Below are 21,461 nucleotides of genomic sequence, written 5' to 3' on the forward strand. Positions count from 1 at the left end.
TTATTGTTGTTGGAGGCATGGAGTGGTCGTAGGGGAATTGAACCTTGGTGTTGTATTACTAGGTTATATAAGGCGCTTGGGAAGGCGATGAGTATATCTGAACTACTACTGGTATGGAAACAGCTCTACAATATCAGTCCGGGAGGTGATGTTCCGCCTGGAAAATACGGGTGTGAGTGTTTGGGTGTGCTAATAGGAAGTCAAAGTCAATCGTGTGTATCGGCCTACTATCAACTATCTTGTAGTTTGGATGGATATCAGGGCGGATGTGGATGTTCCGCCGCTAAAAAATGTCTGGTGTTGGCGAGGTAGGATGCGATAGCAACATGGTAATCGCACAAGCATGATTGCTTATCTGGAAGAAACCATGAATGAAAATACAGAATTGGGTGAAGGAAATAGATATGGGGTCAACAGAGAAAGACGAGGGCTGAGCAGCGAGATGGGTACACTACTGTAGTTACTCAATTCCACTACAAACCCTAGTATACCGTCCACTTCAGTGCTGAAATGAGATTGGAAATAATTAAAGCAACACATTTATTCCTAGCCATAAACCAATAATAATAAAGTCTGACTACAATCAATTCCTCTGCCTCAATCGCTTTCCCCAAAAGAACAATGGCAAAGTCGTAAGCATAACCCCAACACTAACAGCCCCAAACGTCGAGAAGAACACCAACACCCCCTTCTCCGTCACGAAATCATTAAACACAAACGAGAGTCCAAATGCAAACGCACTCTTAGCCACCATCGCCAACCCAAATCCCTCTCCCGCCCGCTCCCCCAAGACATCATTCGTATATGCCACAATCCCCGTACACCCCATTCCCACAGCAAAGTTCACAATCCCCATGAACAGCCCGCACACGACAGCGGAGAGTCCCTGCGCCGTTGCGGCGCCCAGCCCAAAAGAACCTGCAGCCATGGCCATCGTCGCCGGGAGTATGACAAGCAGTCTATACTCAGGCTCGTAGACGCCTCCATTGCGGGATGCCATGAGCTTGCTGCTGAGGTCGCAGGCCCAGCCACCCATCACAGTGCCGAGGGCGGAGCCGATGAGTGGCGCGATGCCGGTGAGATTGCCGACAGCGACGGTAGACATGGACCAGGGAGGCGCGGTGAAGATCTGCGATGTGACGGCACCGAGGAGGATGGTCCAGGTGAAGATCACGGACCACATGATGCAGGCCCACAGGACGATAGGGTCGAGGACCAGACCGAAGGGCTCGATGAGGGCGCGTAGGAGGGAAGGGTGTCTCTCATCCTCGACCTCCATTATTGGGGATTGGAGAGAGACAGCTTGGGCCTTTTCTGCTTCTGAGTTGTCTGAAACTACCTTGGTTGTTTCTGTGATCGTGGTGTCGCGGTGGAAGGTGGTTTCCGGGAAGAAGAAGAGCACGGCAACAAACAGAACGCCGAAGAGGATGGCTTCTAGTCGAAAGGCCCAACGCCAGGAGAGTGCTGAAATGACATACCCGCTAATCACCGGGGTGAGGTTGACTGAGACGATCACGGCGAAATTCCAGAGGCCGACACGGCGGCCGCGCTCGTGCACCGCGAAGACGTCGTTGATCGAGGCTGTGCCGGCGAGGGCGAAGAAGCTGCCCATTCCCAGACCTTGGAAGACCCGGGATGCAATGAGAGAGGGGTAAGACTTGGATGCTTCAGCCCAGCAGCAGGAGACGAGCGCCAAGAGGGTGGTAAAGAGGTATACGGGGCGCCTGCCGAAGCTGTGAGCGAAGGCAGAGCAAACGTAGGCACTGATGCCCAGGGCCATGACTAGGCTCCCGTTCAGTAGAGTCACGCTGGTCAGGTCGACCTGGAGATTAGCAGCGACAACCGCGAAGCCGGGCACCAGTAGAGGGCCTAGAGAACCGGTTGCGCAGGAACCTAGGATGATTGTAGCAAAGAGGAGCTCCTTGCGTACATGGCTCCATGTTAATGGATCCGTAGGAGAAACGGATCGTCGTGATAGTAGCTGAAGCATTCTGGAAGGAAAAAAAGACATTGTGGTGGAGGATGGTAGGATGATGCTGGCTCTGGCGTGCGCACTTACTCCACGTCTTATTCTTATTCTTATACTACAAACCTGTAAACTGGGCTAAAAAAAAATGGAAGGGCTGATAACGGTAGAACGCTTATCATGTGGCGCTGCCATGTTGCGATTAACATACTTATCACGGCGGATGATCTGCTTCCGCTGTCTATACTCCTTTGTCCATCCACAAGAGATTCGTTGCTCTTGAATCAGATAAGGCTATATAATCCTTGCTCTTTCTCCCAATATGAAACTACTACATGCACAGCAACGAAAATGCGCCAATCAATCGGCTGGAAAACTTTCTACGCTGGTTGGGCCCTGGCCTCAACCGGCTTCTGCACCAGCAGTGGCCTCTTGGCTGATCTACAAGGTATGCTCAACTTACCATCTCTTCTACTCACCAGCTAACACTTCTACTACAGTCGACCTTCAAGACTGGGCTTCAGCATACAACCAATCCGTCGCCACGGTGGCAACCCTATCCAATGTAGACAAGATCCGGCTCATCTCCGGCCAAAGCGTGCCTTCCATCAACTTCGAGCCCTATACAGCCGACGACGGCTCCCAAGGGCTAGAGAGCTTCTTCTACGTGACCTCATTTCCCGAATCCTCAGCGATGGCCCAGACCTGGGACCCCGAGCTCATCAAAGCCAACTTCCATGCCGTCGGCCAGGAGTTCTACGGCAAAGGCTACACCATGATCAACGGTCCAACGGTTGGCCCACAAGGCCGTACCCCCTGGAGCGGCCGTCTAGTGGAAACCCTAGGTCAGGACGTCTACCTGGCCGGAATTGCATTCGCACACGCCACCGAGGGTATCCGCGAAGCCGGCATCATCCCCTGCGGCAAGCACTTCCTCCTCAACGAGCAGGAAACCAATCGCTCCGAAGTCTACTGGTCCAACAACGGAGTCACCGTCCCCCTCAACAACACCGCCTACTCCAGCAACGCCGACGACAAGACCCTACACGAAGCCTACCTCTGGCCCTTCTACGACGGAGTCAAAGCCGGCCTCGGCGCCGTAATGTGCGCCATGAACCGCGTCAACGGGACCTACGCCTGCGAAACCCCCAACCTGCTCAACAACGTCCTCAAAACCGAACTGGCATTCCCAGGCTTCGTCACCCCCGACACCTCGGGCCAACACACAGCCCTAGGCTCTGCCAACGCCGGCATGGACTTCGGCGCTACCTCCTTCTGGAACCCCCAGACCCTCCTCCCAGCCCTCGCCAACGGCTCCCTCTCCCAAGCCCGCCTCGACGACATGGCCATCCGCAACCTCATGCCCTACTTCCAGTTCGGCCTCAACACCAAAACAATCCCCCCCAATCCCCCGGCCACAGCCCCCGTCGACGTCCGCGCCAACCACCGCGCCCTCGTCCGCAAAGCCGGCAGCGCAGCCATCACCCTCCTAAAAAACACCAACAACACCCTCCCCCTCCACAAACCACCCTCCATCGGCATCTTCGGCTCCCACGCCCGTCCCACGCTCATCGGCCCCGGCACAACAATGGACGACGTCCACACCCACACCACCTGGCCCGGCCACCTCATCTTCTCCGGCGGCTCCGGCATCAGCAGTCCCTCATACCAAATCACCCCGTACGACGCCCTCCTCTCCAAAGCCCTCCAAGACGGCACCCAACTCATGTGGGCCATGGACGACGAGCTCCCCATCATCCCCTACACCGCGGTAACCGGCACAATGGGAACCTCAGCAGCGCCCACCTTCGCCGGCTACGCCTCCGCCGTATCAACCTGCCTCGTCTTCATCAACGCCTGGAGCGGCGAAGGCCACGACCGCAGCGAACTCCGCAACATCCCCCAAGACGAGATGATCCTCACCGTGGCCCAGAACTGCGCCAACACCATCGTGATCATCAACACCGTCGGCGTCCGTCTCCTCGACGCCTGGATCGACCACCCCAACATCACAGCCGTTCTCTACTCCTCCCTCCTAGGCGAACAATCAGGCAACGCCATCATCGACGTCCTCTACGGCGCTGTCAACCCCTCCGCAAAACTCATCCACACCATCGCCCGCAATGAATCTGACTACCCCGTCCCCGTTTGCATGACTGCAGATTGCGATTTCACCAAGGAAAAGGTCTACCTCGATTACAAGTACTTCGACGCGCACAATATTACCCCGAGATATGAGTTCGGCTTCGGGCTCTCTTACACTACCTTTAATTACTCGGTCCCTCCTGCGATCAGCTACGTGAATGGTTCCGCTCTTGCCCATCCCATCCCCATAGGTAAGCTTATCCCTGGCGGGAAGGCGGATCTCTGGGACGAGGTCATGCGGATTACGACGTATATCACGAATACGGGGAATAGGGATGGCGCGGAGGTCGCACAGCTGTATGTTTCGTTTCCCGAGGAGGCGGATCAGCCGGTTAGACAGTTGCGAGGGTTTCAGAAGGTCTTTTTGAGGGTTGGGGAGAAAGGCAAGGTGGAGTTTGGGTTGAGGAGGAGAGATTTGAGTTTTTGGGATGTAGGCAGGCAGGAGTGGGTGCTTGCTAGGGGGGTGTATCGGTTTTGGGTTGGGGCTAGTAGTAGGGATTTGAGGGGGTGGGTGGAGTATGAAGTTGCTTAGATGTTGGTACTGGGTTGGGTACTAGGTGTATGCTACACTGTGCTGCAGGGAACTTCGATTAAGGTACCTGGTAAAGGAAAGATGAAGTACTATACACATCCTATCGTTCAATCATACACACGTACATGCATACATACATACATACATAGAAACCTACATGATTAGAATGAAGGGCTTATCAAGTCCCCGTCTCCGTCTCAATATCCGGCTCCCGACCCGCCAAATCACCAGTAAACTTCCTCTTCACCTTTCTTAGCGAATACTTAGCCTCATCTCGCGCAAACACGGCATTCCGAACAGGTCTCCATTGCATCTTACCGCGATGTTGACGCTCCTCGCTGCGTTTATTCGCCTTCTTAAGGGATCCGTCATCTATACTGTAGAGGCTGGGAGGCCCGGCACTGCTGCTCGCGCCGCCAGTGGACGCTGTACTCTGTGAGACGCGTTGCTGCTGGTTGGGGTAGTGCTCGTCAGCCATGTCGTCCTCGGTTTCGCTCGATGAGGAGGATGCCTCTTTCTCTTCTTGCTCTTGTTCTTGGGAGTTCTGGTGCCGGGCTTCTTCATCGTGCATGGTGCCGTAGGACTGGGCGACGGTGGGAGGGGGGTTCACGGGGTCGTGAGGTGGTGTCTCGCGCCCCGGTTCGGCGACTTGGTGGCCGTGGTTGTTGAGGTAGGCGCCTGGGTCGTGGCCGAAGGCGCCGCTCCAGTCTTGGCCTTGCTTGTCAATCCAGCGGCGGCGTTCGCGGGGCTCGGCGTGCTTGAGGATGTCGCGGCCGTCAAGGAGGGATTGTTCATGCAGCCTTTCGAGGTCCTCGGGGATGTCGGAGGAGATGCGGCGTTCGCGGACACCCTGGGCGATGCAGGCTTCCCAGGTTTCAAAGGTCTCGCGGGATTCGTTGTCGATGACGTATTGTTCGTGGGAGTCGTCGATACCGGGACTGAAAAAGCCGTGGAATTGCAGGCGGCCAACCTCGTGCAGGTCCTCGAGGCCAGGGCTTCGTTTGATGTGGCAGTTCTGCTCGGTGATGTAGTTTTGGGTGAGTCGTTTGCCGTTCTTGGTGACCCAGATGGGAATGTCGATGGCGGTGTCTTCGTTGTCGGCCATGTGTTGGAGCCAGTAGACGGCATAGGCGGTTGTGTGATGGTGGCCTTGTTGTTGGAATTCGAAGACGACGGGCGATCGGTAGCGGTGCTTGACGGGGAGACGGATGGCGCGTCGGTAGTCCTCGCTGGAGAGGTCGTAGGTCATGTTGGATCCTTCGACATGGCACACATGACGAGTGATCTTGCCACTGCTGCCGCCGGTGCGGAGGCGAATCTTGCAGCGATGGTTGAAGCCCTTTACGGTGACCTTGTCGGAAATGAAATGGAAGGTGCCGACATCCCAGCCGAGCATCTGTGGGGGAAGACGGGTCTCAACGTGCCGGAAGAGAATAGATATGCGAATGCGTCCAAAGCCGATGCCGCCAGTGAGAGGGTACCATCTGGTCACCTGTGAGCTGTTCTCAAGGAGCTCCGAAATCTTCAATGGCACCACGCCGAGGATAGGATCGTGCTGGCGATATCGTTGGTCGCGGACGCTAACGGTAACGTAGGCGGACCGCCAGTCTCGGACGAATCGTTCAGTTCCAGCGTTGAAGATAGGCTTGGAGCTTAGGGCTTTTGCACGAGTACGGTAGATCTGCGAGATATTAGGCGAGTTGTAGATATAAAGGGGGTGTGTGGGATAGCTTACTAGCTCATCATTGAGAATGATTTTACAGTAGCTCGTAGGCAAGTTCTCTCCAACCTCCTCTTTTTGCTCGCCATACGGTTTGGCTGGCTCATAGTCTCTCCCCTTGCGATTACCGTGGCTGCCTTTGACGTTCTCGATCTCTAAATTCACGATTTGATGGACCACAATGCTCATGATTCCACTCGGCCATAGCGGATCTGGTGGGGTCTTGGTAATGGCGTCCTCTTGATCGGTACTGATGACACCCTTCTCGTCTTGGAACTCAGGAATGTCCTTGAAGTTCTCCGGTAGATCCTTCTTCTTGCCGTCGGTCCTCAGCTCGGCTCTCAGCTTGGGTTTGCCGAAAAACCCGACCTCCCAGTGCAGTTCTCCCGGCATTTCGCTGCCCTCGTTTAGGCCCTGGAGCTTGGAAACCTGAGCATACATCTTGCCCGGGTGTTGGATCATTTTGCGTATGGGCAATTCCACTTTGCCGACAATGTCGTCCGCGGTGGTCCGATCCGAGTCCCAGAGTTCGACACTCAAAGCTTCGTCCGCCTTGATCAACTCTGGCGTTACGAGCAACGCCGCGGTTTCTTCCCAGACGGGGTTGAGGTCGTCGGTGATTACTCGGGTACAGTACATGGGCTTGCCGTACTTGGAGAAAGAGAGGTTGATGTAAGGGTCACTGCCGCCGCCATAACTTCCACGTCGGTCCTGTTTGCTCAAGCCAATTGCACGATGGATCCGAATCCACATGATGCCCAGTGCCTGGGTCTCTTTGACGATATCGTCACCCTTGAGCATCATGCTAAGATCCATCGTCATTGATTTAGGAGCTGCAAACAGACCGCTGGCCGTAGCAATAGCATAGTTGACGAAGTTGGAGATTAAGGGGAGATTCAGGATGTTTACACCCCAGGTGACCATTGGCATACAACCGGCCTTAATATGGGGAAGTCCAACAAGACTGAACGTCACGTCTTTCATGAACGGGGCCTCGGGCATCATTTGGAACCTGGCGCGGACGGTGCCTACCAGTTCGTTCAACTCCACGAAGACTGGGAATGGAACGCCAAAGAGGCCTTTGATTCCCAGGTAGAAAACGATCTGCATGTGCATGTTGCGCGCCTTGGACGAAGTGGTTTGTCCGCTCGGTTTCGCGTGGTAGGCAAAGGAGGCCTCGATGTTGTAGTAGCTGCCGCCCTCCTCAGCAGCTGCCGCCTCCTGAGGGTCTTTATTCTTCACGTTCTCCTCGTGGATGTGATCCTTGAGTTGCTGGACATGAGAGTCCGGAAGAGACCGCAAGCTCAAGATTCGGATAGGGTTGTTTCCCTGATCAATTTCCGCAATCCGAACGTTCTCCACTACACCAGGCGCAGACGCCTGCATGATGTCTTCGATGGTATCCGCAACGGGTGTCAGCATCTCCGGGTTGATGAGGCCCCAGAAGACCCCGAGAAAAGAGTTCATCCATTCGACCGACTCAGGTAGGAGGTTTGCAGTAGCCTAATAGCGTAACATGTAAGTTTTAGTACCTTAACGGGGAGCGGAAACTTACCATTTGGCCTCTGATTTGCTCACTACTCCATTCCATCTCCCGGCCGCTGCGAATGAGTTCTTGTATCCATAACCACACACCACTTGCAACACCGAATGATAAAGGCAGTAGGCCCCAGAGCGAGCCACCAAACATTCGACCAGTGAAGACAATGGCAGCAACAATTCCTAAGCAGAGGCCGATACCACGGCTCTCCAGCTTGTCAAACATGGGTTTATAGGTGACTGTCGGAGTAGGATGGAAGAGAATGTTGGTTTTCTCGCCATGAATAGGAACATCTGATGTGGTGCCTTCTGCGATTGGGTCGGGGGGTGCGGTGATATCTTGGTTTTCTTTATACTGGGAAAGGCTTTGGTTGGGTTCGGTTTTGACGTCCTACGAGATTTCTTAGCTGACGTTCAGTGTTTAGATGATTAGATTTATAGACTCACCGTTGGCTTTCCGAGATTAGCATTCGGTACAACCAGCTATGATTATCATCGGTCAGTGGCATGCTCTACCCTTGTCAATGGGGTATGGATACCTTCGGATCCTTCACTGCTTCCATGGAATCCTCGTCGAGGTCCTCCACTTCAATATCCTTGCCGGTCGTGGGATCGGTCACCATGCGAGTCTTTCCCGTTGTCTTCCGGGGCTTGTGAGCCATTTCCTCTCCCTGTTCCTCCTTCTCCCGCCGCTTGGCCGCCAGGGCTTCCTCATGGGCCTTGCGCTCTTGTTTATCCACCTCTAGACGCTGTAGGAACTTGTCGATGGTCGGGACAGGGTTGGCTCCGCTCCAATGCTCCCCGACGCGGTGAGTCTTGGGCGACTCCCGCCCAGGTTGAGCATGCGACATGGTTGATAGTAATGGGTTGATCAGGTACGCAGGGGATATCAGAAGTAAGATGAGTGGTTTATCATCCCTAGCTCCGTGAAGCCGGGACCACTGTTGATATGGGATGAGAGCAGAGGAAATGAGAGGGAAGGAGATCTGGTTGTAAGTCTTCTCTCATGCGATGTCAGCCAAGTAAGTGAAGTCAGAGCGAAAGTCAAGGTTGGCCCTGCCAGACTGGACTACGTCATTGTGGAGGAGGCGCTGCCAATGGAGCTTGGACGCGTCCGACCATTTGCTGGCACAGGGCTGGGGGATATCCCGAACATCCAGACCGGATCTGATGTCGGTCTATTTACATTCTCCACCGGATGGATCTACAACAAGTCGAGGCTGGTTGTTGAGTGGACTGGCTGGCTGCATCCTCTTGTTTTCCGTCATTCACAGCGGAAATCCGGGGCTTGGCGTGGATGACGGGAATGGCGGACTTTAGAGTTGATACAACGAACGATAAGGCTGACTGTGTAATAGCTGACTAGTAGCAATCATCATTGACAAATTGAAATGCTGCAGTCTCAATGGTATATTGATTGGGGATAGCTGTTGAGGATTGATGCATAGGCAATTTCCCTTCAAAGTGAATGATGGGCAGATGTTCGAGGCGGAAAGGGATGATGTCATCAATAATACCAACATCTTGTAAGGCGATCAGAGAAGTCAATTCAAAACCCCCTGTAATTCATATGCTGATCCCAATAAGAATAGTAATCATAGGGCTTTGTGCTAGTGTGAGTAACGATCTTCCACCAGATCATGCCATCCCATGAGGCACATGTTGTAGTGATTTTGTTGGAAGGGATTAGCCTGCCTTACTAGCCACAAATTTGAGGCACACCACACCTGCGACTCGATTGAGCCACATTTTAGGATCTTTTGTTTTATTCATCATGTCGCTTCACCGTTTTGTACTCTGTAAATATCATTTCAGGATTCAGTTTTAGTGAGGATGTGATATCTCCGCCATTACATGACTGCCCAGGCAACTGCTGAGATCCCAAATCAGTAATTAACAATTATCGGAAATACATCCTCAGTCCTGGAAATAGCAAACAGCCCACGTCCATCTTGTAGCGCCAATCCTTGTTTATATAAGGTTCATTGATATTTCTGCATTAATCGTTGTTCTCCCATCGCGGCCAAGACGCACCTTGTCCTACTGGGCCACATTGTTGATGTCTCTTCGACCTTGCATGTACTCGAGCCCAAGAAAGTTAACAACTTACCCCCAAAGATTCTGCAGTCGTTAGTGATGAATCGGTTACGAGCAGGCACGGCTTCGATGACGATATGTGAGGTTTGATATCTCTGCACTCGCCAAGGCTGTTGCGAAGCATGTCGATCATGGCTGCCTTGAGAGCATTGTCACGCTTCGTGAGGGAGGATTCAATCGTGTGCTACTAGCCACTATGGAAGATGGATTCCGAGCCATAATAAAGATCCCGTACTGGATATCAGTGCCCAGGACTTACGCAACAGCTAGCGAGGTCGCAAGTCTGGCATTTCTTCGCTCTAAGAAGATCCCAGTCCCGGAAGTGTATGGCTGGTCTTCGGTCACTGACAATCCAGTCGGTGTAGAGTACATTATCATAGAACATGTCGCAGGTGTCGGTGCTATACTCGTTGTTTCAATAATACAAAACATCAAAAGCATGCTTTGGTGACAGGCATCGTTGACATTGAGAAGAAGCTTTGCAGCATTCCACTTGGGGCTATTGGAAGCCTTTATTTCAGAAGTGACCTTCCACCCCAACTGCGGGCTCCGCTATATGCAGTGGGCACACCAGATGAAGCCGGAGACTCCCAGACCTACTGCATCGTACCAACGGCTGATTACATGTTTTGGTATGGGCAAAGATCTAAGCTGGATCTGGACCGAGGGCCGTGTACGTTTTCTTTCAGTCCGAAGTACTTCAATGGGCGATAACTGAACTGATCCTTCTCCAGGGACCGACCCCAAGGACTATCTACGTGCAATTGCCGAAAAGGAAGTCAAATGGATCGAGAAATACGGGAAGCCACTTGAAAATGGCATTCCTCACAACATCGCATTTCCCGGTGTGAAGCTCCCACAGGATTACCTGAGCTCCTCAAGAAGTACATGACAATAGCACCATATCTCCTCCCACAAGAGCAAGGAAATAATTTGAGCAAACCCACTTTGCGACATCCTGGTACGTCTATCCCCAATCCACCCGATAATGTAGTCCGATTGGCTGATGGGTAATGAAGATCTCACCCCGAGCAATGTCTTCATATGTCCAGATACCTTCAAAGTGAGATCCATTATCGATTGGCAACATACAATCATCACACCGTTGCTTCTTACAGCCGGATATCCCAAGATCTTCGAGAACCCTAACCCAAAGCACCCCAGCGAGTTGAAACCACCAAAGTACCCTCCGGGCTACGAGACCATGAGTCCCGATGAGCAAGCTCAAGTCGACGAGCTTATACGACGGCAAAGTCTCTTCTACCTCTATCGCGTTTTCAACGGGGGCTTGAACAAGGTACACCTTGAGGCGCTCCGAGATCCTCTCATTTTACAACGTCAGCACCTCGTGGACTCTGCAGGTCGTCAGTGGTCTGGAGATATTGTTACACTACGTGGGGCCCTCATGCGAATGCAAAACCTTTGGTCTTATCTCATTGGCAAGGATCACCATGTCAAATGCCCCATAGATTTCTCCGAACAAGAAGTAACCGACCAGGCTGAAAGTGAGCAAACGTGGTACAATCTGAATATACTTATCAATAAGTGGCGCGACGAACTCGGTGGGCTCTCAGAAGAAGGGTGGCTACCTGCTCAGCGGTATGAGGCTGCTGTGAAAAGGAACAAATCTTTGATGGCCGAATTCTCTGACGGCGCCAGTCCAGATGAGCTGGAAAAAGTGAAGCGAGGTTGGCCGTTTCAGGATCACGACGAGCTCTACTGACATTTATCATATGTTTCCACTAGCAGAGCGACACTCCAGGGTTAAGCTGGTGACTGATGATATATTGGCAGAGGGATCTGTGGTCAGAGATATGAATATACCCAAATTAGTTGGCGGTCACAACATCTTCTCATAATAAACAATAATATGACCGCTGTTACTACATGGCACTGCCAGAGATGATCAAAAGTAGCATCGTTATGCATGATCATGATGCTTACCCCAGGAATATATTTGAGCTAGTAATACAACAATCTTGAACTGAACACAGGTACTTATTCTATACGTTATACGAGCCAAAATTTCAATTCATACAACCAACAACTCATAATTTATATTAACAACTACTAAAACAGCAAAATAGCCAAATAACACCCAAACAAGTACACCGTACACCACGAAGCTATACACCCACAATCACGTGACCCCATATACCAGCGGGAGCCAACCGTCATGCGGCCACCACATCACAGATAATCAGCGATCACCGCCGCCGCAACAACCTGTGGCTCAATTCATTAAAATCTACCTCCACCTTCACCTTATTTCCTGGAGCGGTCTCCAACTGCTCCCACCGACATCTTCAATCTACAATCTCGTAGATAAACATTCACCTTCCCTGGCCCATTAAACAATTCACCCACACCGATTGAACGAACTTACGTCACCCAAAACACCAACCAACGAAACCAAACCACCACAACCACCAACGAGTGAACCTCATATACATATACAGAGAAAAAGAAAAGAACAAAAACCGAGGGAAGGAAGAAAATCATGTCCTCAGCCGAAGAATCCCCCGCTCAACGAGCAGCCCGCCTGCGTCGTGAACGTCGCGAAGCCAAAATCAAAGGCGATGGAGCAGCTCGTCTAGACAAGATTACCAGTTTGAGTGGTCGGACTCCTGCTAGTCGTATGTGGCACATTATTTTTTTTCTCTCCTAAGGAATGGAGTCTTAAGCGGAAGAAAGAAAGAAATATAGTGTGTAAAGCTAACTCTGTATTTGCTATGTACAGTCCGCGAAGAAACCTCTCCCTCTCCATCTCCATCCCCGGCCCCGGCTGCAGCAGCACAACCACAAGCTACTACTACTGCACTGACTCCTAGCCCGAGCCCGAGCCCGGCCCCCGAACCTCGAATTACACAACCCTCTTTCCCAAGCCAAGGGCCCCAGCAGCAGCAGCAAGAACTCGACCCCGAAACCCTCCAAGCGCAACAGGAGCTCTTCCGCGCCCTGCTCCGCCAGTCTGGCCAGCCGGGCGAGTCACCCAGTGGGAGCCCGGGACCTCAAGCAGGAGCAGGAGCAGGAGCAGGAGGGATGGGAGGACTAGGTGGAGAAGCGGACGATCCGACGCTTAAGCTTCTCTCGAGCTTGATGGCCGGGGATACCAGTGCGCTGGGCGAGGGGTCTTTGCCTGGAGGTCAGTCGCCAGCGGACTTACTGACGGGGTTGGGAGTCCCGCCGTTTGTGGCGAGTATGTTGGGGGAGGCGACGCGGAAGAAGAGTGATGAGGAAAAGCGGGAGATTCTGGTGTGGAAGGTGCTGCATGTGGTGTTTTCTATGCTGATTGGGGTGTATTTGTTGGTGTTGATTGGGTCGTCGGTGGCGACGTTTGGGAGTCAGCCGCCGCCGCCGGCGACGGCGAGGAATCCGTTCTTGTTCTTTACGACGGGTGAGGTGGTGCTTACGGGGGCGAGGGTTATGATGAAGAGGGGGGGAGGGGGGTTGGGGTTGTGGGTGCAGTTGGTTAGGGATATTGCCAGGGATGGGAGTATTGTGTTGTTTTTGTTTGGGATGGCGAATTGGTGGCATCGGGAGTGGATGGCTTATTAGATAGGGAGTAGTCCGTAGTGACTTGGGGATTGGGTTTGATTGTGGTTATCTTTTCTCTTTGTGGTTATTATGGCATGGATGTTTCTGCTGTGCTTAGGAATACATTATGCACTTCTTGCATTTGCATGTGAATTTGCTGGCATAACGTTCGATAGTTTGTTGCTTGCTGGAGTAGTTCTTTTGCCATCGACTAGTATCCTAGGCGGATGCAGTTGCAGTCGCAGCTCCCACGTGCTTGGGTGTAACAGTCCAAAAGTACAATCTAGGGGGTACACTTACGTGCGAGATATATTGGTCGCCCAGTCCGACCCTTTACTATCGTAACGACTCAGTTCTGGCCCGGTTGATTTCTCCTTCGGACTCCGACTGGCCTGTGCGCTGGCTCCCAGAAACGAGGTTGATATTAGCTGTGAAAAGTTGAAAACTTCTCGCGGCGATTACCAATGTCCCACCAAACTTGGCCACAGCACAACGCGTACTGATCCATCGGGTGGACTAGGAAATTAATAACGGGCAGGGCCAAGACGTTATTAATTTGCACTTGCAGGGGGCTATTGGGAGTTTGGGACGGACTTTTCCTACCGCCGTGTTTAGTAGATGCAGGACGGGCCAGAAATTCGCCGTTTCTAACCATCCGAGCCCACACCGGTTGGCTATTAGACTCAAGTCTGGCGGCGGGCTCAGACGTCGAAATGGCAAAAGCGGACCGAGAAGCTTAGTGCGGCCGGGACTAAACTATAGCGCAGGCGGGAAAGGCCACGGCCTCTGGGTCCTGGTTGAGAAAGATAGGGCTCAAGCAGGATGGGAATGGGTCTTTCTGAGTGTTGAGAGAAGGCGCATACTCCCACCGGTTGGGGTACGTAACCTGCTATACATCTCGAATGCAGTATGTATCCAGGCAATAACCAAGCAGGCGATTATACACCTGCAATATCTTGTAGAGATGCCACTCCGTGCAGGGGGCTACCGAGATAACTGATTGACATTGATAAGCGGAAACGGGGGGTATGGTGGGCTTGACACCGTATCGGGAGGCTCCCTAGAGGCTGGGATAAATGAAGTGGCCGAGCCACCAGCGACAATTGAGGACGTTGATTTGCTAACAGATAGAGGGTCTCGATTAGCATGAGGGCTCTGTAGTCGGCAGTGTGGGTAGGGACTAAACGGGACACCCGGGACCCGAACGCACTCACCTTATTACCACACACGGACGCGAAGGAGTAAGGATTGAAGATCTTCTCACGGGAGAGAAGCGACGAAAGGGACGATGTATCCATATTTATGGGCACAAGGGTATGGTTCCCTTGCCGAAACGATGTTTGAAGGTGGACATGTTGGAGGGGCAGATTCGAGGCCTGCAAAAGGTGAACGGAATTCTGCCGGATGGCCTCCACTATATTAATGCTTCTAGTTCTGATGGTGGAAGTTGCTCCGTAATGGCATTATAAACATGAACAAACCGTTCCTCTCGGATCGGTGGTCTAATCCACATCCAATCAAGGCGGCCACACCCACAAAGCTCCCCACAATTGAGGGAACTGTGGTACTTTCGGTCCTTAGTTGTGGTGGGGGTGGTGGTGTTTGTAGGCTCTCTTAGGGGAGTCTTGACTCTGCGCTCGTTGCGACATCAGTCGCGGGGTGATCTCCCCCCTGGAATGATGTGCCATCGCAGACAATGTTATGTTCATTATTTCTTCGAATTCTGAATATTCGGCTGTCCGAAGAGACAAGATGCAGAGCTTCCAGTTCTCCGTCCAGGAAAGCTGGAGAAACCAAAGCCTAGGTCCGAGAGAAGTCCGCGGGAACGGGGAGAAGGAGCAATGAGCCAGGCAGCGATAGCCGAACCCCCAGCGAGCAGTACCACGGTTATCCCGATTGTCCCTCGACCCGCGCGTCGAGGAAAGTGTTTCGTCCCAGCCCAGCTGATCATCTGTCTTTACCGAGTGGGCGAAAATAGCAGACAATCCCCTTTTCGGCATTGTTGAGAGATGGGCAAGTCACGGGCAGCTTCATTGCCGTAATGGGTCAGTTCTTCCTCGTTAGGGAAAGTACTGCCGTAACGTTCCGTAACCTGGAGTTATTCCCTTTCTACAGATATTATTACTGGGGGAAGATTAAATGGAGATTGCTACTTACTTTCAGAGCACATGGAAGAAGGATCAAAAACATGAATTAATTCCCTGAACCACTAATATACACCTTCCTTCAATGCGTTGATCATCATGTACACAGCCAAGTCAGGTGCATTGACGAACATCAATCAATACTACTACCTAAGACACTGATATCTACTGACCAACATGGCAGATGAACAAACATCAATCACTATCCAGTACAATTTTCGGCTTGAACCGCTACTCAACATAATCGATAATGCTTGTGATCGCGACAACCGGGTGTGCCTTTAGAGAACGACCATTCCATTCAGGCCTCGGCTCTGCAAGGCCATCTATTTCCACGTTCTGTTCACCGGCAATATCTCACTAATGCAAGATGACCTTCCATTTACCTATCTCCCTCGTAATTAGTATCTCGAACTACTGCATCTTCCTGGTCAGCCCTTCAGGCACTGGCTGTGGGCCATACAGGGGGTCCCTAATCCGGTTTCAGTGAAACTTCCGCGAACAGCAGCACATCCATTGATCTAGGCGTCTTATTGGATCACCCACCGAGGTATCTTGATACCTCAAACAACGATGCAGGGGATGCTCACAGCGATCTATCGCGGAGGTGCATGTGGAAGGTGTAGTTAAATGCTGATTAGCTTGACTGCTATCTACTTCACCACCTCAGATTGCTCTCTGGATATCTGACTGCTCCAGAGTTACTCCGTAGATCCGCTCACTCTCTTTTCTCTCATCCACGGTCCCGTTGAATCTTACTATAAGCAGTTCCCTTCAAAAAGCGCAGCTAAGTTTTTGGTTCCCCCGCACGGTTCAAGCCTCGCATCCAAAATGGACACGTTCCAGTGCTGATTGACCCCTCCGATCGGGGGTGCTTGGCGAGTGTTCTTGTGATACCATCCCGCCATCCCCCGGAAACCCAAAAGTTTCAACCCCCCGTCTGCGCGTGAGCGAATCTGGGGCAGAGCTGATGATGATGATGATGTTGGTCGGATGAACGCCACAGGATCACGGAGCTAATATCTCCCTGTGCCATTTCGTGCCATGGCGTACCATGGATACGAATGTGCACAGTGCTGTCGGAGGTGACCACCTAGGTTAATAACAGTCGCCTCTGCTGGGAGCATTACCTTAGTTGGCAATTGACGATTGGTCTGCAGTCCAATAATGGACAAGAACCGAAGTAGACTAAGGTCACAATCAACACCTCGCAGACGGGAGCGTCGCAATAGTGTACCGAAGTGAATAGGTCGGAGTCTCCAGGTAGAGGGGGGTAGGCGAACAACGAGATGATTGTTCGCTAGTTGATCAGCGACTACTTTCCCCGGAGCAACGGAAACGAGAGCCTGTCAAGCCCCGCATGGCCGAGCCCAACCTTTGGCGGTGCGTTTTGAACTACGCCGAACTAGTCTTGAATAGTGCGAGCGAATGCAACGGACTGGGATTGCAGCCGCCAATGCAGGTCGTCTGTCCAGTGACATTGCGAGGGCCTGCCGGGAAAAGACTGTCCCTAGTCCGTTTATCGATGACCCGCATCCAGAACAATCCTTCCACCCTCTCCCCCCCCTCCCCCTCCTCGCAACCCGTTCATTTATGTTAATTATTATAGTAATTATTATTATTATTATTGTTTTATTATGCTACAGTAGTCGTGGCTGTCCCGAGAGTGGAGAGGCGCTTAGAGCGACAAGCATGACTAGTCAGGTATGTATGTAGTATGTATCGTCCATGGTGGGAAGTAGACCAGCGCCTCCATACGGCATCATGATCTCAATCTAATGGAGGAAGGGGAACAATTGGAGGGGTAATACTGCTCTGGAACTCACACCCGGCAAGATCTAGGTTAATCTGCATAGCCGATCCAGAAAAGTAAGGATTGAACCCTGGCCCGACAAGGTTAATCATACCTACGGTCGCGCGGAAGGGAAAGAAGGTTGACTTGGGGTAAGTAGGATGGACGGATGGATTAAGGGGAGGAAGTACGGAGTAGTAGGTGATAGTAAAAGTAGTAAGTAGTATTGAGGAGGTACCTTAGCAGCCCGGGAGCAGTACAACCTTGGCCAGTATGAAGCTACGACGGTACCAAGCCTGAACCAAGCCTGAAGTAGCAGCGCGCCTCCACCCGGACACCGGGGGAGCGGGACTCTCTCAACAATTAAAATCATAAACTGTCTCTCTCTCTGAAAGGGACATCCCTCTTTTTTAGTTCGGGCATTGGGTTCAATAAATAACTGTCTCTCTTCCCCATCCTGGGCACCAGTTGCTTTTCTTTCCCCCCTCCTCTCTTCCTCTTTTTTTCTTTCCCAAATCTTGCATCTTTCCTCTCTACTCCTCTCCCTCTCCCTCCTCTATTCTCCCTCCTACAATTCTCCCTTTGTAATAAACCCTCCTCCCCTTGCGCGAAACGTTGCCTAAACCCCACCAACCAGCAGTGCTGCAATTCTTTTGACAAGTGAGCTTAATCCCCCGCCCGCAAACTCACGTGCACTCCGGTGCCACGAATTGAACCCCTCGCCCTTTTGCCCTCCAGAAAGAGGGTTACCTTGCAATTGGAATGTCTCATCCCTTTCTAACATTAGTACAGCTCAAATACACATTTTTGTTGGGACACACAAAACATGGCCGACGGCAGTGTTATGCCCCCCAAGTCCTCCGTGGTAAGAAATCGCGCGTATTTGGCCGAGTTATCGCCGGGTCTCCGTGCTAATTCCGTCGGTTTCAGGTGGTCGAGGCCCACGAAGTCGACACCTTCCATGTCCCCGAAGCATTCCACCAGAAGCACCCGACAGGTACCCACCTGAAAGACCTTGACGAGTACCGGAAGCTCTATGAGGAGTCCATCCGCAGCCCAGACACTTTCTGGGCTCGTATGGCCCGCGAACTGCTTCACTTCGACCAAGACTTCCAGACCACCCACAGTGGGTCGTTGGAAAATGGCGACAATGCCTGGTTCGTTGAGGGTCGTCTGAACGCCTCTTACAACTGCGTCGATCGCCATGCCTTCAAGAACCCCGACAAGGTGGCCATTATCTACGAGGCCGATGAGCCCAGCGAGGGCCGCACAATCACCTATGGTGAGCTCCTGCGCGAGGTGTCTCGTGTTGCCTGGGTTCTCCGCCAGCAGGGTGTGAAGAAGGGTGACACCGTTGCTATCTACCTTCCCATGATTCCCGAAGCCATTGTCGCTTTCTTGGCTTGCTCTCGTATCGGTGCCGTCCACTCCGTTGTTTTCGCCGGTTTCTCCTCCGACTCTCTCCGGGACCGTGTCCTGGATGCTGGCTCCAAGGTCGTCATCACGACCGATGAGGGCAAGCGTGGAGGAAAGGTCATTGGCACCAAGCGCATTGTCGATGAGGCTCTGAAGCAGTGCCCTGATGTCACCAGCGTCCTGGTCTACAAGCGCACCGGCGCGGAGGTTCCCTGGACCAAGGGCCGTGATGTCTGGTGGCACGAGGAGGTCGAGAAGTACCCCAACTACCTTGCTCCTGAGCCGGTGAACTCGGAAGACCCTCTCTTCTTGCTCTACACCTCCGGATCCACCGGAAAGCCCAAGGGTGTCATGCACACCACGGCTGGTTACCTCCTGGGTGCTGCCATGACCGGCAAGTATGTCTTTGATATTCACGACGATGACCGCTACTTCTGCGGTGGTGACGTTGGCTGGATTACCGGCCACACGTACGTCGTGTATGCGCCCTTGCTGCTCGGATGCTCTACCGTGGTCTTCGAGAGTACCCCGGCTTACCCCAACTTCTCCCGCTACTGGGACGTGATCGAGAAGCACAAGGTGACCCAATTCTACGTTGCCCCCACTGCCCTGCGACTTCTGAAGCGGGCTGGTGACGAGCACATCCACCACAAGATGGCACACCTGCGTGTCCTGGGCTCTGTCGGTGAGCCTATTGCTGCCGAGGTCTGGAAATGGTACTTCGAGGTTGTCGGAAAGGAAGAAGCCCACATCTGCGATGTAAGTGAATTATCGGTTCTCGTTGTTGGGGAAGGTAGTCTAACACGCTTCGACAGACCTACTGGCAGACTGAAACGGGTTCGAATGTTATCACTCCTCTGGGTGGTATCACCCCGACGAAACCCGGAAGCGCGTCGCTTCCCTTCTTTGGTATTGAGCCCGCCATCATTGACCCGGTCTCTGGTGAGGAGATTACTGGCAACGATGTGGAGGGTGTGCTTGCCTTCAAGCAACCCTGGCCGAGCATGGCCCGTACCGTGTGGGGCGCCCACAAGCGCTACATGGATACCTACCTGAACGTTTACAAGGGCTACTACGTAAGCGATATCCGCACCTCTACGAGAAATGATATTTCATGGGTAGTAGCTGACTGACTTGCGCTTATAGTTCACTGGAGATGGTGCCGGCCGTGACCACGACGGATACTACTGGATCCGGGGTCGTGTTGACGACGTGGTTAACGTTTCTGGACACCGTCTGTCCACGGCTGAGATTGAAGCCGCCCTCATTGAGCACCGTAAGTTACCGCAAGAGACTACCATATATACAACAGCAACTAATCAATTATGATAGACATGGTGGCTGAAGCTGCCGTCGTTGGTATTGCCGACGAGCTTACCGGTCAGGCCGTCAACGCTTTCGTGGCCCTGAAGGAGGGCAACGAGACCAGCGACCAGGTCCGCAAGGATCTGATCATGCAGGTTCGTCGGTCCATCGGACCTTTCGCTGCCCCCAAGGCCGTCTACGTTGTCGAGGATCTCCCCAAGACCCGTAGCGGTAAGATCATGCGCCGTATTCTCCGGAAGATCCTGAGCGGCGAGGAGGACAGCCTGGGTGACACTTCTACTGTAAGACAACACCCATTCTTGCCTATGTTGGAAATGGTGACTAACTAAACCTGTAACAGCTGTCGGACCCTTCGGTTGTTGACAAGATCATTGCCACGGTGCATGCTGCCCGCGGCAAATAAGATCTTCGCATGACCCGAATTCAAGACGAGCGATATTCACAGCCATGAAATGAAAGCGATTAATCAGGATGTTATGATGAGTTGATTAGCATTATTGGGTGGACACAGTTGTCCGGAGGCGCAGTCATATTCCTATAAACCCCGTTTAGTGATTCCCAACGTGTTTGAGAGATGAACATTAAGGTGATCGCTGATCACTTTTTCAATATACATAACTTCTATTCTTCATACGAATTGTTTTTTTGTTGTCCAATGTAACTTGGGGTGTTCCTTCACATGACAGCACTGGTTGTCGGGGTCTCTCTTCTCTATTACTGGTAGGTAGTTGATGGGAACGTCCAGGGTTACACCTTGGGAACAGTCCCTCATTGGACCGATATACTGATACGGAGTCGGGCTCCTCAGGCGTAGTTGCGGAAGTTAACATAACGTAAATATGCTGCATCAGTAGTGGGAGACTTGACACAGCTACTGTGAAGCCGGACACCATTCTGGGGAGGTTATAGTTATCGGGATGCAAGCATCCAGTGTTAATATTCCTTTGGCTACCCGGTCGGGCTCCCGATTCAGTCTCCGTCGCATCACGTGCCATTGTCGTAATGCAACGGTATCAACACCCGGCCACCCGGTTCCATTCCCCACTCCAGTGAGCACACCGCCCCGTCACGCCGTGACCGTACCATACCTGACATGGCCGACCTTCCCATAGTTAAGCGACAGCAACGAGCCAGTCAGGCAGGAAGGGAACCTGCCGTCGCTCTCCCTCCCTCTCTCTCTTCTCTTCCTTGGCTCTCGCAGCTTCTTCCCTCGACCACCGTCGCGCGTCCTCCTCCCTCTACCTCAC

The 21,461-nt window shown here is 52.5% G+C and overlaps 6 protein-coding genes across 6 annotated transcripts; 4 read left to right on the plus strand and 2 right to left on the minus strand.

Moving 5' to 3' along the window:
* Positions 1–583: 583 nt before the first annotated feature.
* AtWU_03008 (MFS transporter) lies at positions 584–1,990 on the minus strand (the record flags this gene model as incomplete). The annotated part of the gene is made up of 1 exon (XM_035498121.1): positions 584–1,990. One exon carries the CDS (start codon positions 1,988–1,990, stop codon positions 584–586), a length of 1,407 nt encoding a protein of 468 aa, XP_035354014.1.
* A 327-nt stretch (positions 1,991–2,317) lies between these two features.
* AtWU_03009 (beta-glucosidase) lies at positions 2,318–4,643 on the plus strand (the record flags this gene model as incomplete). The annotated part of the gene is made up of 2 exons (XM_035498122.1): positions 2,318–2,414; positions 2,467–4,643. 2 exons carry the CDS (start codon positions 2,318–2,320, stop codon positions 4,641–4,643), a joined length of 2,274 nt encoding a protein of 757 aa, XP_035354015.1.
* Positions 4,644–4,821: 178 nt separating this feature from the next.
* On the minus strand, positions 4,822–8,753 carry AtWU_03010 (C2 domain protein; the record flags this gene model as incomplete). Its single annotated transcript, XM_035498123.1, has 5 exons — positions 4,822–6,324; positions 6,379–7,866; positions 7,919–8,293; positions 8,350–8,385; positions 8,442–8,753. 5 exons carry the CDS (start codon positions 8,751–8,753, stop codon positions 4,822–4,824), a joined length of 3,714 nt encoding a protein of 1,237 aa, XP_035354016.1.
* Positions 8,754–10,195: 1,442 nt separating this feature from the next.
* AtWU_03011 (serine/threonine protein kinase) lies at positions 10,196–11,722 on the plus strand (the record flags this gene model as incomplete). Its single annotated transcript, XM_035498124.1, has 5 exons — positions 10,196–10,397; positions 10,454–10,672; positions 10,734–10,844; positions 10,898–10,960; positions 11,019–11,722. The coding sequence occupies 5 exons, from the start codon at positions 10,196–10,198 to the stop codon at positions 11,720–11,722; spliced, it is 1,299 nt and encodes a 432-aa protein (XP_035354017.1).
* A 777-nt stretch (positions 11,723–12,499) lies between these two features.
* AtWU_03012 (uncharacterized protein) lies at positions 12,500–13,557 on the plus strand (the record flags this gene model as incomplete). Its single annotated transcript, XM_035498125.1, has 2 exons — positions 12,500–12,635; positions 12,740–13,557. The coding sequence occupies 2 exons, from the start codon at positions 12,500–12,502 to the stop codon at positions 13,555–13,557; spliced, it is 954 nt and encodes a 317-aa protein (XP_035354018.1).
* Positions 13,558–18,298: 4,741 nt separating this feature from the next.
* Positions 18,299–20,617, plus strand: AtWU_03013 (acetate--CoA ligase; the record flags this gene model as incomplete). Its single annotated transcript, XM_035498126.1, has 6 exons — positions 18,299–18,337; positions 18,403–19,647; positions 19,704–19,964; positions 20,035–20,164; positions 20,221–20,495; positions 20,555–20,617. The coding sequence occupies 6 exons, from the start codon at positions 18,299–18,301 to the stop codon at positions 20,615–20,617; spliced, it is 2,013 nt and encodes a 670-aa protein (XP_035354019.1).
* Positions 20,618–21,461: the final 844 nt, after the last annotated feature.

The sequence above is a fragment of the Aspergillus tubingensis genome, assembly GCF_013340325.1.
Source record: "Aspergillus tubingensis WU-2223L DNA, scaffold_4, whole genome shotgun sequence".
NCBI lineage: Eukaryota > Fungi > Ascomycota > Eurotiomycetes > Eurotiales > Aspergillaceae > Aspergillus > Aspergillus tubingensis.